Raw genomic sequence first — 15,126 nt, 5'->3', positions numbered from 1 at the left:
GAGAGACCCACAGATATTATTGGGTGATGCCCAGAAGAAGCAGGGGCAGAGCAACACCCTCTCCACACCACCCCCTTGGCTCAGCACCCAGCACAGCATCACTGCTGGGGTTGAAGCAGAGCTGCAGCCAGCACAGTGAGTCCCATCACCAGACAGGCTGTTTTGGCTTGGTAGCCTGTGAGAAGCTGGTTGAGAGGTTGATGCTGGGGTGCCCTGTGCAGTGTGGGCAGGGCACTGCAGGCACACCCGTCCGTCATGTCCCTGTCATTTTGCCTCAGATTAGTGTTCAGAGCAACACAAAAACCAGAGAACTGCTCTCTCTTAACCCCTCCACCCTCTCAGGGAACAATAAAAGGGGAATAAGGAAAAGAAACTTCAAGGTTGGAAGTTAAAACTAGAACAGGAGAGAATAAAACATGCGATAAGGAAAAAAATTGCAAATATATACAAAGCTCCATTTCAGTGGTCACTGGCAGAAGTGTCTGAAAGTCCTTTGCAGCAGGGTCAACTTGGGAAATGGGGCCAGGGCTCTTCCCAGTACCCAACAGAGTCAGATCCTTCAGAGCATGTGGCAAGCTGATGACAAGGCAGAAGCCTAGCTCGAAGACTCCTGAGTGCAGTGAAGCAGCAAGTAAGAAGGGAACAGAAAGGGGCAGACTTACTGTCCTTCTGGCTTGGATAGAATATGGCAGGAAAAGGGATGGAATCCCAACCCCTCTCTGTCCTGCCCCTGTGATTACTCATGGTCCTAAACAGTCCCCTCTCTACGTCCCCATATTGATACCATAAAATTAGCCTGTGACCCCTCAAACCAGAACACCAGTACATGTGGGTCTTCTTGCAGCTGAAAACAGCTCCTAGCCAAATCTCAGCCCTAGGAGTGAATATACGTGGCAACAACCAAAGAGCCAAAAAAATATCAGCAGGATATTAAAATAATTAGCCATGACAGATAAAGCTGCTTAGGGTACTATTTACCTCCAAGCTGATGGAAAGGCTGACCTGCTCATTTGGCCTCATTTGCCATGTCCCAAAGAGGTACATAAGCTGCACAGTGTCCCACTTCACAGACTTTCTGGGATTCCTCAGAGACAGTAGTCCTTTTTTCCACTACATTGACATCCAAAAATATATTTTTCTGATGCTAAGGATGCGCCTTGTCTTTGTTTAGGATTGGGTTTCTTATTAGACAAGGGATCATACCATTGCCCTTACACTCTCCAGCCTATATCAAGCCAAGACATTAAAGACACCCCACAGACCTCTAATACGGACATGCCTGTTTGTAGGAATACCAACAGGCATTAAAAAAATCAGGACACATCATATGACAAACAGCTCAGGCAGAAGACCATCAATTTAAGCCATGGTTGAAAGGGTTTTACCTTAGAAGTTACAGGGTCTGGTGAACTGTAGGAACCAGGGCATGGCCCGTGCCCAGTTCTGCAGAGATTCCTGGGGAAACCTTGTCCAATGTCTTCTTGCCTGTCCTGTGCACTGGCTGGTCCACCTGGGAGGTGATCAACCACCCACACATATGCATGCAAACAGACTTTGAGCATGAGTCTCTGATGACCTAGGCCCTCAGGTCCCTCAGACCCTATGTTACTTTATCTTACTGGGCATCAAGATCTCCTGTCCTACTGAGCAGCTGGTCCAGTCTGAGGTTAGCCAGCTCAGCTCACCTGTATTTGAAAACACAGGCTTGAAACAGGGAGCCTGGTCACACAGAAGAAATGTCATTTAACAGGAGTACAGGACAGACTGTAGTGGTGAAACAAGACACTCAGGCAGGCAAACAAACCTATCACTGCTTACATGCCATCGAACCCTTTTCTCCCTTTTCATTCTATTTTCCTATGCTTGATTGTCCCCCTCCCTTTCCTCTTCCTATGTCTATTCTCCTGAACATCCCCTATGATGATTCATAAAATCCCTAGGTTCTGCCCTGCATCATCCCCAGATTCTCCTTCCTCTGCACCTCTTTCATGACACTGCCAGGAGAGAGTTGCCTTCAGTAAGGCATCTTTTTTTACTTCACTAAGTAGGAAGAGGAGAGGGAACAGTGTGTGTTGGGGTTGCTGCCTCCCATATGATCAGCCAAGCTCAGGTTTTGGAATTTAAATGGATGTTGAATTAAGGACAAGGAGTCACATGCAGCAGAGGACACCATGTTGTTCGAAGTCACCATAAGCTTGCTCCTGGTTGGGGAGAGCTGATTCCTGAGCACTAGAAAAAGAGGAAGCATCACTTAGTCTGGCAAAGTGGGGGTCAAGGTAAAGTCAGGACCCCTCTGACTCCCATTGCCTCAGATACATATGAAAGTATGGAGCAACGGGCCTCCCTTACTTCTGCTGTGTTGGGATGGGTTGTATTAGGGTTTGGCAAAACTAGGACACAGCTCTTGAATTGGATCTCAGAAATCCTACTAGTTCAGGACAGATGCAGAAGGGCTTATAGCCCAAGAAGCAGATGCCAACAGAAGAAACAGAAATTATTGCGGACAACTACAAAGTTGGATTATGCAGCTGGTGCCTTTCTTAGGCGTGAACAAGGTTAAAATGCAGGTAGGAGGGAAGAGTGTTTCACAAAACGAGGCATGCCCACAGAGTGCATGACTGAGGCTGAGCACTGAAAGCCAGGGAACAGGCATGGAAAATTCATTTTGCACTTCCAAAAAATGCAAGCTCTGTGGACAACTGCATGTGGAAAGAAGCAGCTCAGCTGAGGGGCATGGAAGGCTCTGAAGGACACAGGCTACATCCAGGATTAGCAGTTTCTGACTTGGGGAAAGGACAGGAGGTCATGATGGACTGTCTGGATCATGCCACGGATAGCAAACCATCTTGGAATGTCACCAGGCATCAGCAGCTTGGAAGGACTTTGTCCCTAGCAGCACATGGGGGGGGGCGGGCTACATGTAGAAACTGAGGTGTACAAACAAATGTCTCCAGAGCTTCCATGCCCAGATACTAAGCATCAACCACGAATCAGCTCAAGGTAGAATGGAGAACAGAAGTCTCAAACTGACAATGCAAATCTCTCAGTTTCTGGTGGGAAGGAGAAGGTGACCAGCATGCACATTTCAGTGTCTTCAGTAGTGACTGAAAGAGGTTGCAGCTGGAGGAAAATGGGAGGACCTGACCACGCATGGAAAAGAATAAACATGGAATAGGCATGGATGGAGAGGAAAAAGGGTGGTCTATGGGAGAAGGGAGGGGAACAGAGGAAGCCTAAGGGTGCCTGGAGGGGAATAGAGGTAGGGATGCAGGCAGCTGACCTGGACCCACCACTGCACTCAGAAACCTCCTTTTCTGCCCCCAAATGCCCCTTTCCCACTAGAGTCTCCCATTTTCCATCCTGAAATACCCGAGTGGTAATAAAACCATAGAATCCCAGACTGGTTTGGGTTGGAAGGGACCTTAAAGATCATCTAGTTCCAACCCCCCCGCATGGGCAGGGACATCTCCCACTAGAGCAGGTTACACAAAGCCCTGTCCAAGCTGGCCTTGAGCACTTCCAGGGATGGGGCTTCCACAACCTCCCTGGGAAACCTGTTCCAGCGTCTCACTGCCCTTTGGGACTCTGGTAAAGCCCCCCCTTCACCTTCCCGAAAGCCGCCAAGACCGCGCCCCACGCCCGACGGCGCCGCTCCCCCTCCCCCCGCCTCGGTACCTCCCGCCCCGCCCTGGCCCCGCCCCTCCCGCCGCAGCCGCCGCTGGTCCGGGCCTGGGGGGCCGCGCCGGGGCCATGCTGGGCAAGGACTACATGCTAGCCATCGTCCTCGTCAACTGCGACGGTCAGCCGCGCCGGCGGGCGGGCCGCACTGCGGAGGCCGGGGCCGGGGCGGGGCGGGGGGGGCCGGGGAGCGGGTTCCGGGCTGGGGCCGGGGCGGGGGGGCCGGGGCCGGTCAGTGCCCGCCGGCGGCTGCCGCGTCCCGGTGCTGTCCGCGGTGCTGAAAGGCCAGGGCTGGGGGACCCGGCCCGCGCCGCTCCCCGCCCCTTCCGCGGATCGGGAGCACCCCCAGCCCCAAACCTTCCCGAGGGGCGCGAGGGCGGCGTTCGGAGCACCCACCGGCCCCGCGCCCAGTGGGGGTCGCGCTGCCTTCCAAGGGACACAGCTCGCTGCTGCGCTGCGACACGGGCTCGTTGCCGTGACCACTCCAGGGCTCGGGGGGGCCGGGAAGAGGGGGTTAATCTGCTCTTCCTAGCTGCAGCCCTCCAAGGTAGTTCCCTTCTCCCAGACATCAGGGATATGGCCCCTGTCCTCCTTCCCCGTCCAAGCGGAGAAGAAGCCGGTCTCGGTCACCCTCGGGTGTCGGCAGGGCCTGGGGACCGCATGCTGCCAAGGAAATCTCTGGGCTGGCAGCCCCGGGACCTGCCTGGGCGCCCCTGCAGCTGCCTCCCCGGGCAGGCTCTGGCTGCCTGTACCGTTTGTGCCCCTGCCGGGCAGGGTGCCAATGAGAGGCTGATACCGGCCCTGGTCACTGGCCCGGGGCCCGTCCCCGCTGCAGCCTCTCGGGCCTGGCGCCTTCTCTTCGTGCTTCTCTGCTGGGCCGTGTGCCCAGCCGTGCACCCAGAAGCCACGGCACGACCCTTTCCCTGCTGGGTGAAGCTGCTTGCTTCTCAGGGTGCCCTGCAGCTAGGGGACCTCTCTGCCTCTTGCCTCACACTCTCCCTCTGCGCAGACAACCTCTGGAGTGACCAGAGCCTGGAGACAGACCCCGACCTCCCCCCAGGCTGGAGGAAAATCCATGACTCTCTGGGCACCTACTACTGGCATGTGCCAACTGGCACAACGCAGTGGCAGCACCCGACATGCATCACCGGCCCAGGAGGGTGCCCGGAGGCTGATGGAGAAGATACACTCCAGGGAATGGTAGGGGATGTGGGGAGGGCTGGTGTTGAATCCCATCCCCTGGCAAAAGCCTAATGAAGAGCCCTCTGGGCATCATTGGTCCAGCCTCCCTGTGGAGCAGGCCTGGCTCTGTCACCCCAATGCCCTCATCAGTTCATTCCTGGCCAGAGTTAAGCCCCCTGAATGGCTCCAGTAGGCCTCACGTTGGCCTCATCTTGGCTACATGAGAGGCACTACTATCCTGGAAGGGAGGGTTCCTACCTGGTGCCTCCTGACAACCTATCTTGCTGCCCTCACCTTTCCCATTCTCTGCCAGGACTGCCAGGCTCATGTGGTGAAACACTCGGCAAAGGACAGGCCCATTCCCAGCCCCATGGCTTCTCTGTCCCGAAGGTAGGACTGCCCATGCACTCTGCTGGCGTGTGGGACACCACTGACCATTGACAACTGCCTAAGTGCCCCCCAGCAGAGCAGCCACTGGAGCGAGTAGGACCATGCTGGTCACCACCATGGTTTACTTCCCAGCTGGTGGCATGGGAGTCTGATGGTGCTAGGGCATCCTGTGCTTCTCTGAGTGCCCCAGGTCCGTGCTGCTGGGTGGGAACCATCCCCTCACCCACCCCATTCCTCTGCAGGACCTCACTGCCCTGGCATGGAGAGGACTTCCAGCAGAATGCAGAGCCTGGCTCCAAGGTACTGCAGCCAGGGGCTTCGTGGCAGCATCATGGGCTCAGGCTGGTAGAGGAGGGGTCAGGCAGGAGATGCTAGGGACAGGAGCAGGGGTGACCAAACAGGCATGGTGAGGGCTGTGGGATCCAGGTGGCTTGTGCTGAAGCCCCATGTGTCTCTTCTCAGTGCTTTGCTGTGCGCTCGCTGGGCTGGGTGGAGATCCCTGAGGAGGACCTGGCACCTGGCAAGAGCAGCATTGCGGTCAACAACTGCATCCAGCAGCTCTCCAACAGCAAGGGCCAGAGTTCCATGGAGAATCGGGGCGAGGTGAGAGCCTGGGACAGTGCTGCCAGGCAGGGTCCCACCCTGGGACCACTGCTGAGGCTGGCTGTCTCCACCAAAGGGGACTATGCTTGGTGTAGGGACCAGTGCCTGTGCTAGAATCGACTCTCCACATAGGGTATCCATGCAGTTGTCCCAAGTGTGGGGCAGGTGGGTCTGATGGAGCTGTCCCTTGGGGGCAATGCCGGGTGTGCCTGGGTGGGCTGTCCTCACACACAGGAATGGTAGCTGTGGAAGGCTGTGGGGTGTAACAGGGCTGTTCCCACACTTGGGGCTGAGCCAGCTGGGAGGAGTGGATTGTCCATACATGTGCTGGGTGCTGGAGATGCCCAGGCCATCTTGTCAGGCTGAGGGAGCCGCTGACCCTCTACAGGGCCAGGACCTGGTGATGATCCTGAAGAAGGACACCATGAGCCTGGTGGACCCCCTCGACCACAGCCTCATCCACCACCAGCCCATCCTCAACATCCGCGTTTGGGGCGTTGGCTGCAACAATGGCAGGTGCTGGGGGCTGGGGCAGAGCCTGGTCTGGGAAGCAGCTCTGCCTGCAGTGGGGAGAAAGCATCCCAGCAGTAACCTGTCCCCTCTCCTCCCTCCCTGATTGCTGCCATGGCTGCAGGGACAGGTAAGGGAGCATGAGGCCAGTGGGCAGTGTGGGGAGGGGGATAGCTGTCTCTGCTACTTCTCACTGGCTTGCTCATGGCCTTACAGAGATTTTGCCTTTGTGGCCAGTGACAAGGACACCTGCGTCCTCAAGTGTCACGTCTTCCACTGCAATGTGCCTGCCAAGGGCATTGCCAAGGCCCTGCACGAGATGTGCTCCAAGGTGGGATGCAGGGGGTCTGGCAGGCACAGGCATGGCCCAGGGATCTTGGGGGTACAGGGAGGCACTGGGAACCCCATCTCTTGCAGATCATGGCTGAGCGAGCCATAGCAAATAGCAGGCTGCCACATGCCACCATGCTGGAGCCCATCTCCACTGAGGACCTGCCACTGAAAGGTACCAACCCCCCTGTGCCACCAGCTGCTCCACCTGCCCACAGTCTGCCCTTGGCCAGTGGGGATGCCCAGTGGCCATAGCCTTTTAAGCTGTCCAGCTGTGGCCCTGGGGTCCTTGGGGACAAGCAGGGGACAGGGGTCTACCCTCACCTCTCCTGTCCTGGTAGTCGATGTCCTGGAAGCAGTGAGGCAGTCGATGCAGACCTACGAGGCACTGTACATTGGCAGCCTGCCTGTGCCCAGGGCCATGGGTAAGTGCTGCTGGCCCCACAGCTGGGGGATGCCTGAGAATGTCCCACTGCCAGGTGGCTGAGCAGTGGTGGTCCCTGCCTGTGGGGCAGCAGCTGATGGGATGGGGTCTTCTGCTCCTCAGGGATGGATGTGCTGAATGAAGCTATTGAGAAGCTGATGAAGGGCCCTGGGCGGGACAACTGGACACCCTCCCTCCTCCACGTGTCTGACACAGCCATGAGGGTGCAGCCTGCACAGGTGGGGAGAGGGACGGGGGGCTCTGGCTGAAGTGGGCACCCTGCTGCCACCGGGATGGAACAGGCACCCACCATGAGGGCCTGGGCTGCTGGCAGGGGGTACCTGATGGGGATGGCAGGGTGGGCCAGGGGTGGATGGGCCCATGGGGTCCCTGCAGGATGACGAGGAAGTGGTGCACATCTGGGAGTGCCAGGTGCGGTACGTGACCTTCCTGGGTGTGGGCCGGGATGCCCACACTTTCGCGCTCATCGTGGACATGGGGCAGCACTTCCAGTGCACGGCCTTCTGGTGTGAGCCCGACGCTGGCACCATCTCGGAGGCGGTGCAGGCAGCCTGCATGGTGAGCGGGGGAGGGGCGCCCCAGTGCCCCCAGCTTCCCTCAGAGACAAGGGCTGGGGATGGTCAAGGGCAGAGCTAGGGGCCTAGGTGGGATGCCTGGCCCTGGGAAGGGCAGCAGGGGCAAGAGGGAGTTGACTTCAGGTGCCATGTCTAACCCACTGGCATGCTCTGTTGGGCTGCATGTTGCGCTCCACCTCACGGGCACAGCACGTTGTGTCTGACCCCATGGCCGCCCCGTGCTGCATGTGACGCTGCAGGCACCCCATGTTGTGTCTGACACCGCGGCAATGCCATGCTCTGCCCAACCCCACGGTGACTCTGAGTCCCCACCCCATGGCCATCCCACCCTGTGTGACCCCACAGCCACACAGTGCCATGTCCCACCCCACGGCCACACCAGGCTGCATGTGACCCCCACAGTGGTGCTACTTTGTTCCCCCACCACACAGCCACGCTCTGTCCCTCCTGTCCCCACAGGTGCAGTACCAGAAGTGCCTGGTAGCCACTGCACCGGCGGCAGAGGAAAAGGCTGCGACAGGTCGGGGCCGGGCTGGGCCGGCGGCCTCGGGGGAAGCTTCCAGCGGGGCGGCCAAGACCAGCGGGGGCAGCGGGGGAGCGGCAGGGTCGGGAGGCCGCAAGCGGGGCCTCTTCTCCTTCCTGGAGACCTTCCGCCTCCGGCGGGCGCTGCTACACACCCCATAGCGGGCCGGGGCGGGAGCCGGGGCGGGGGGAGGGCCGGGAGCCTCCGCCCCGCCCCCCGCCCCGGCTCCCCCCCCCCCCCCGGCGGGGCGCGCTGCCCCCCGCCCCGCCCCGCCCCGCCCCGGGCGGAAGCAGCGAGGCGGGGCGTGACGTGGCGGGATGGCGGAGCCCTACGTGAAGCCGGGTGAGGGGGCGCGGGGCCAACTTCCGGTGCGGGGGGAGACTGGGGGGCCGGGGCGGGGGCCCGGGGCGTGTTCGGGTGTGGGTTGCGCTGGGAGGACGAGTCATGGCGTGGGGAGGGTCCCGGGGTTGGAGCCCCGGGGAAGCTGTGTCTCGGGGGGTGAGTGGGGCCGTGTCTGGGGATGGGGATCCTGTCCCAGTGGGAGGAGCCTTGGGGTCGTCCGAGTCCTGGGGAGGGGGATCAGAGGGCCGTGTCTGGTGGGGGTAGCCCCGGGAAGGCCGTTTCGGAGGGGGAGCCCTTCCTGGTGCGGGGGCTTGGAGGAGGGTCCCCTTGGCCCCCCTCACAGGTCTCACTGTGCCCTTTGCTGCCGCAGGAAACCAGGAGCGTGGCTGGAACGACCCTCCTCAGTTCTCCTACGGGCTGCAGGCGCAGGCCGGAGGTCCCAAGCGAACCCCACTCACCCGCCGGCCCCCCCCCTCCGCCCGCGGGGACCCCCCCAGGTCAGCATCCGCAAAGCCCCGGCCTGCCCCACTTCACCCTTGCCCAGCCAGCGGCTCCACAGGGGACTCTCCCTCACTCTCCTCTCTGGGTCCTTCCCCTTAGGGCCGGGGGGGAATTGCAGCCTGGTGGGGTGTGGGTCTGGTTCCCTTTGCTCCGGGGCAGTGGGGGAGCAGGGTAGGTGGCACTTGCCCTTACTCTCAGCTTTGGGGTGCCAGAGGCTGGGCATTGCTGGCCCTGGGGCAGCACGGACTGGGGGCTGGAGACCCCCCTTCCTGCTGGGCCTGTGCTTCAGCAGTGACAAGCAAGCAGTTCCTCGGCTTGCATCCCTGCGGCTGGGCTGATGGGGCTCTTCCCCGCAGGTGCTTCTCCAGACTCGGCCTGTGCCCCTGCTGCAAGTCCAGCACCTCCTCCCCGGGCGCTGGGACCACCCCCCTTGGGGCCCATCAGCCTTGCCCCGCGGGCAGAGAGCAGAGGGCCAAGCTCTGTGGCTGGCCTGGAGGAGTGCAACGTGCCTGCCCAGGCCGTCCTGGCCCCGCTGTGGGAGGCCCTGGACACCTGCCGCCCCACAGTGCAGGTGAGATCCCAGCCCCTTCCTCCCACTCTGTCCCTGGTGCTGCAGGATGCAGCCAGGCAAGGGCTGCCTTGGGGCGGGGGGGAGGAGAACCCCTACCAACAGCAGCTCCCCAGAGCTGGTGTGGCACAGATCCTTCCTCCAGCTCGCCTCTGCTTCCAGAAACAAGTGTGTGATGACATCGGGCGGCGGCTGACGGTTCTGGGGGATGCATGGGCTCAAGGGAAGCTGTCAGCCCCAGTGAGGAAGAGGATGAGCCTCCTGGTAAAAGGTGAGGAGCAAGTACCAGGTGCTAGGGCAGGACATACCCCTGAGAAGGCTGACCCTACACCACTGACTGGTTTCCCCTTTCCTGGCAGAGCTTCAGCAACAGCACTGGGATATGGCTGATGAGATCCACCGTTCACTCATGGTGGACCACGTGAACGAGGTGAGCCAGTGGCTGGTGGGTGTCAAGCGTCTGATTGCGGAAACCAGGAGCCTGCCTGCTACTGAGCCTGCTGCCGAGCCGGGTGGCAGCACTGAGGCTGGGCCTGGCCAGGAGGATTCCTGATGCCAGGGATGGGGCTACAGACTGAACACCATGCCCCGGGCCACCAGCAGAAGGGCCCCTGCTGCCCTATGGAGTCTGGACACCTCCCCTGCCTTCCAGTCCTCACCTAGGAAAAGGGGATTTTAATCATTGCAACATTTTATTGGCAATTCACTACATGATGTTTAATAAACGGCACTAACCTACTCCTGGCCATAGCCTGCCCTGAGGTTCTGGCACAGAACAGGTCCTGGTTTTCTCCCAGGAGCAGCAGGAGACAGGACTACTGGGCAAGGCTGCTGCAGCTTCAGGCTTGTCCAAGGAACTCTCACCCTTGCAGGGTGTTCCCAGTCCACAAGATACGAAGGGAAGGAATTCCTCTGGCAGCATCTCAGCATCACCCAGAGGTAGTAGGCAGCAGTGTCCCTGCTGCCTGGCTCCCTCTGGCGTTGCCTTTGGCAGTGGAGGGAACCCCAGCAGTGGGTACATAACCCACCTCTCCTGTAGGAGATAGCCCCTGAGGGGTGCTAGGCTGGCTGGGAGGCTGACCTGCCATCAGCCCAGAGCAGCCTGGCTATACCAGGGCTTGTGTTGCAGCTACAGACCATGCTCTCATCTGGGCTTCTGCCCTTCCTGGCACAGCTCAGACCCAAGACACCTGGGGGAGTGAGGCCAGGGAGACAGATGGGAGGAGAAAAATCACCATGCTAGTGATGCCCACCAGGCCAGGTAAGCTCAGGATAATTACCCTGGACAAGCAAGCAGACAGCACTGTGCTGCTCCTTCCCACACTTGCAGGAAGGCCTCAGCAGCTGTCCCCACCACAGCTGGGTGAGGTTGCTTGTGTCACCCCAAGCTTGGGAGCAGACCCTGAGGCCATGCATTCACCGCCCCAGCCTGCAGGGTCTCTGTGCAGGAGTGAAATCCTCAGCACCCTCATAAGGGCTCCCGGTGGTGCTTACCTCCTTTTAGCTCCCCTCCCCAGTGCTCCAAGCACCCAGATGAGTCGCAACAGTGATGCACCAGGTCAGCACAGGGGTTTCACGTTGTTTATTGATCAAGCATGAGCTCCTAGGCAATTGCACCAGCCAGTTGTGCTAGAGCCTGAGGTGTCACATATCCATCCCCAGCATCAGAGAGGGCTGCAGCTAGCTGGTCATGGTGCCAGCACCTCCACGAGGCCCAGGAAGAGGCCCAGCTGTGACCTGGAGACAGGGAGCTGGAAACTCAGATGTCCATCTCAAACTGGTCTTGATCTGCAAGGGTATGAAGGGATACAGGGCCAGGGTTAGGAGGGGCTGTGTACCAGGTCTGCCTTTGGAGAAATGTGCAGGCAAAGGGGGCAGGAGCTGGAACCAGGGCTGAGCCAGGATCCCCCCTTGGTCTTTCAGCCAGGCAGGAAGCCCAGGCAGTGCACAGGCAGGGGTTGCATGCCAGGGCTGCTCACCTGGCATGGCTTCTTTGCTCTCATTCTGCTCCTTGAGCTCCTCCAGCTTGACGAGGCTGGACTGGGCCAGGGATGTGACACCGGGGATCTGGGGCAGGCAGCAGGGAGGGGTCCTGGCCACGGGTGAATTCTTGCACTCCAGCAGGAACTTGCGGTCGTAGATGATGCGGGTACCTGCCAAAAAGCAGGCAGTTGTCAGGCACTGCCAGCCCCCCTCTCCAAGCACCATTGCCTGAGCCCAGAGCAGGGAGTGGGACCCAGTTTGGCTTGGGGATACAGCTGGCTCTGAAGTCACTGTGGGGCTTCCCACATAGCTGACTGAGAGTCCTGCCTGGCAGCTCTTCCCCATGCTGTTCTGCCCCTGGATTCCTGGAGCTCTTCCAGGGCACAGCATAGAGGGTCCAGCCTTGACACAAGTGCCCCACGGTAGCTACCCTGTGCTGCCTGGAAAGCAGGGCCAGCCCCGGGGTCCTCAGCCCAGTGACCAAGCAGGTCCCCAGCATACCCTGCCCAGAGGTGTCTGGTGCAGGCTGGGTGCCTCCTTGCTGGCACCATGGGGAGTTGTACCCAGGGACCCATTCCCATCAGCTCAGAGGGCCACACTGCTGCCCTGCAGGAGCATAAGGCACTGGGTTCCATAGGACACCTCTGGTGTGCCAACCTCCTGGCCATGTGGCCCCAGAGCCATGCCCACCTGGGGCACACGACCCCTGAGGCTACACCAGCCTGCAAACCACCCTCTGTCCTGACCCACCCAGGCCTGTCCTCGCAGGCCAGACCCCTCCGTGCTTGGCTGCCCCTGCTCTGGGCCCAGAGCTCCTGGGCAGGCCAGACCCTTCCCACAAATACCTTACACGCCCTTGAGCCTGCTGTGCCCCGCCAGCTCCCATCCCCAGATAAGCTTATCAAGGCACACAATGGAGCCTGCGGCTCAACTGAAACATGCCCAGCTCAGTGACACGGCACACACAGCTCTGAGGACAGACAGCAAAGAGAAGGACCTGCTCAACAGCTGAACCCGAGGCTTTGGGGGTGGAGGGGCACAAGAGGCCAGACCTCAGGTGCCCCTGGAGGAAGCCATGCCACCCAGTACCTTTCTGCAGGGCTGGTGAGCTCGGGTGGGAGCAGACTTTGTCCTGTGCCCAGGCACAACCCACCCTACAAGGACCAGTGCTGCACCCACCACCCCAGCAGGACTGCCACCAACACACACCCCAGGCAGCAACATCTGCCTTCTCCCCCCCGGTACCACAGGACAACAGTCCTAGCTTCTAGCAGTATCTTCATACAAAGCTTTGGGGCTCCCTGTTCCACTCCAGCTCTGGGCCACCAGGTTAGCCACTACCTCATGGGCCTGCCTGGGGCTGGGGCCCAGACCAGGTGTCCATGTCCCCAAGGGCCAAGCTGCAAGCTGGAGAGCCCAGAAAAGGACCCACTCCGGATAGAGCTGCCTAAATTAGACAGGCATGGGGCAGCTGAGGCCAGTGGTCTGCTCAGGGGACAACCCTGTCCCCGTGCTGGGTCTTACCCCCTGGTGTCGTGCAGTAGACGGTGCCACCCGGCGTAGAGCTGTAGCCCTCTGGGATGGGGGGATGTTGGCTCCCTGGGATAGGGCAAGAGGAGGCGGTGGTGCCTGCAGCAGCCATGGAGCCCTTGTGGGTGGGGTGGGGCCTTAGGCCCCTCCTTCATCCCTCCCCACAACTCACCCCCCCCCAGCAAACACCTATTGCACTACAATACTGTCTGTTTTCAACACAATTACTGTTACACGTGAGTGTTTCTCCACTGGCATTTGCACTATCAGGGGAGCAGCAACAGCTCAATGTCTTTTGTATTTCTTCCTCAGATACAAGGAAAAATATCTGCATGTATCAGACAGTAGCATTTCTGAGGTTTATTTGCCTGCAGTATTTGGGTTTTCAGTACTCCTTCCTCATGCTTTTCCTGGGGAAACTCTGCTGCTGCTTGTAGGGATTTGTCTGAAGAAGGTGGAGAAAGGTGGAGAAGTCTGCATCTGGTTTGAGAAACCACCATAACTGGTCCATTAGATTGGACACCACATGCACTGTAATTACCTGCTTGAGCAATGGACCAAAAATGCAGTGTAGTTACTGCACTGCCACTGAGCAAAAGCAGAAATGAGCATAGTCCAAGTGCAGAAAGTGAAGAACTTCTGCATCTGGTTATAGAATGAATATCCACCTTAAGCAGTATATAAAAATCCCCTTCTTCCTTACAGAAAGGACTCGAGGAGCTCTTACCAGATTTAAAGGGTTACAAGAAGCTTCAAACTGAATATGCTGCTTTTTTCTCTAGAGTAAGTGGTCACTGCTTTCCTGAGATCTGTCCCTAGGCAACTGGTCACAGCAAGTCAGGTGAAGAAACCCTGCATTCACCTGCAAGCTGCCTTCCCTCTGCAAATTAAGATGCCATCAGTTGCCACGTTGTCAAATCAGCCCTTATTTCCAGCCCCTGAATAAAATCCAATCTCTCAGGCAACCTACCTGGACAAAGAGTACTAGAAGCAGCAAAACTAATCCAGAAGGAAAAAAATAATGTATAGCCATGTTTGCACACACAAAGAAACAAAAGGCTAATAACTGGCAGGAGGAAGTACTCAGCAGACCTCATACTGCTGTCAACTGCAGATCAAAACCCTCCCCCAAACCCTGACAGCATCCACATGCTAATTACCTGACCCTGAAAGGGGCACAGAAGCAGCTACTGACGACAAGACAGAGCCTCTTCCAAAATTCTCACACACAGCCTAAAAATACTGTTCACCTTTTATTGAATGTTCAGGGAAGTATTTCACATTAATACAGGCTACATAAAGTAGAGTCACTATACGACATGAAGTTTACTTAGCTTTTCCTTTAAAAGTATGTAATGTATGTAAATGAATGTAAACAATTATACAGATATTTACCACCCTAAAAGGTTGAATCATCTAATCAGCTAGTTCTCTGCTGCATATAAGGAGCACTCCATGGTGTTTAGCCAAAAGCACTAGTTTTGTCTGATTTTTAAGTTCAAAATGGCTAAACTAACTGGAGAACTGAATCAGTTTGTATAGGTAAATCAATTTGTTCTTATTCAATGGGCAATTGAGTTTCCATTGTTAAAGCCCACAGAAAATTGCTCAGTTAGGCACATCAAAAAAATCCCCAAGGTTCTTCAAGACCATAAAGATTCCCAAACAAGGCTAAAAAAGGATAGACCCCCTTTAAATCAGTTGACGTACTTGAGATGCATGTTTCCAATGTGAGGTGCCCAGGTGCCAGGCCAAATCTACAGCAAGAAATAAAAAGACAATTCTGTTATGAAAGCAAATACAGGTTCCTTTAACATAGCGTTTAACCACTAGAGGGCACGCTTAAGGCTTTCCCCTAAAATATAATCAGACTGTCAAGGCTGGGAGCCCTCTTCAGCTCTGGCCCAGGTCTGACCGACAACCTGCAAGATGCTGAGTATGAATATTAACCCTCTCACAACAACAC

The 15,126-nt window shown here is 57.8% G+C and overlaps 4 protein-coding genes across 7 annotated transcripts in view; 2 read left to right on the top strand and 2 right to left on the bottom strand.

The window, feature by feature from the left end:
- The first annotated feature begins 3,715 nt into the window (after positions 1-3,715).
- APBB3 (amyloid beta precursor protein binding family B member 3) lies at positions 3,716-8,397 on the top strand. The gene is given in 13 exon segments (XM_051631525.1): positions 3,716-3,799; positions 4,688-4,878; positions 5,174-5,250; positions 5,493-5,550; positions 5,713-5,853; positions 6,242-6,369; positions 6,488-6,493; positions 6,580-6,694; positions 6,781-6,868; positions 7,035-7,118; positions 7,241-7,387; positions 7,485-7,696; positions 8,173-8,397. Coding segments are annotated over 13 exon segments (1,521 nt in total). The 5' UTR covers positions 3,716-3,750.
- A 100-nt stretch (positions 8,398-8,497) lies between these two features.
- SRA1 (steroid receptor RNA activator 1) lies at positions 8,498-10,385 on the top strand. Of its 2 annotated transcripts, none has more exons than XM_051631107.1 (5): positions 8,498-8,578; positions 8,949-9,075; positions 9,473-9,650; positions 9,810-9,918; positions 10,007-10,385. In XM_051631107.1, the coding sequence occupies exons 1-5, from the start codon at positions 8,554-8,556 to the stop codon at positions 10,198-10,200; spliced, it is 633 nt and encodes a 210-aa protein (XP_051487067.1). In that variant the 5' UTR covers positions 8,498-8,553; the 3' UTR covers positions 10,201-10,385. The 2 variants fall into 2 exon arrangements, with proteins under 2 accessions (XP_051487067.1, XP_051487066.1); XM_051631106.1 differs by lacking the exon at positions 8,498-8,578 and adding an exon at positions 8,638-8,734 and having other exon boundaries at positions 9,436-9,650.
- Positions 10,386-11,214: 829 nt separating this feature from the next.
- Positions 11,215-14,309, bottom strand: EIF4EBP3 (eukaryotic translation initiation factor 4E binding protein 3). The gene is made up of 3 exons (XM_051630963.1): positions 13,155-14,309; positions 11,627-11,800; positions 11,215-11,435 (listed from the first exon to the last, which is right to left on the bottom strand). The coding sequence occupies exons 1-3, from the start codon at positions 13,270-13,272 to the stop codon at positions 11,407-11,409; spliced, it is 321 nt and encodes a 106-aa protein (XP_051486923.1). The 5' UTR covers positions 13,273-14,309; the 3' UTR covers positions 11,215-11,406.
- A 91-nt stretch (positions 14,310-14,400) lies between these two features.
- The window catches only part of ANKHD1 (ankyrin repeat and KH domain containing 1), a 110,440-nt gene continuing 109,714 nt past the window's right edge, over positions 14,401-15,126 (bottom strand). For all 3 annotated transcript variants that reach the window (XM_051630965.1, XM_051630966.1, XM_051630967.1), the window contains one exon: positions 14,401-14,917. In XM_051630965.1, the coding sequence (XP_051486925.1) occupies positions 14,858-14,917 (60 nt within the window). In that variant the 3' untranslated portion in view covers positions 14,401-14,857. The remainder of the gene's footprint in view (positions 14,918-15,126) is intronic.

This window comes from Apus apus, chromosome 13, assembly GCF_020740795.1.
Source record: "Apus apus isolate bApuApu2 chromosome 13, bApuApu2.pri.cur, whole genome shotgun sequence".
Classification (NCBI taxonomy): domain Eukaryota; kingdom Metazoa; phylum Chordata; class Aves; order Apodiformes; family Apodidae; genus Apus; species Apus apus.
The sequence above is the reverse complement of the archived record's forward strand: the minus strand, read 5'-3'. Positions and strand labels throughout refer to the sequence as shown.

What these genes read in the sequence shown, in the direction of transcription:
- SRA1 (XM_051631106.1), top strand. Translation starts at nt 8,681, where the DNA reads ATGGCGTGGGGAGGGTCCCGGGGTTGGAGCCCCGGGGAAGCTGTGTCT. An exon ending in GGGAAGCTGTGTCTCGGGGG is followed by an intron (nt 8,735 to 8,948) that starts GTGAGTGGGGCC and finishes TTGCTGCCGCAG; the next exon opens with GAAACCAGGAGCGTGGCTGG. An exon ending in CCTGCCGCCCCACAGTGCAG is followed by an intron (nt 9,651 to 9,809) that starts GTGAGATCCCAG and finishes CTCTGCTTCCAG; the next exon opens with AAACAAGTGTGTGATGACAT.
- EIF4EBP3 (XM_051630963.1), bottom strand. Translation starts at nt 13,272, where the DNA reads ATGGCTGCTGCAGGCACCACCGCCTCCTCTTGCCCTATCCCAGGGAGC. An exon ending in CTACTGCACGACACCAGGGG is followed by an intron (nt 11,801 to 13,154) that starts GTAAGACCCAGC and finishes GCTTTTTGGCAG; the next exon opens with GTACCCGCATCATCTACGAC. An exon ending in GAGCAAAGAAGCCATGCCAG is followed by an intron (nt 11,436 to 11,626) that starts GTGAGCAGCCCT and finishes ATACCCTTGCAG; the next exon opens with ATCAAGACCAGTTTGAGATG.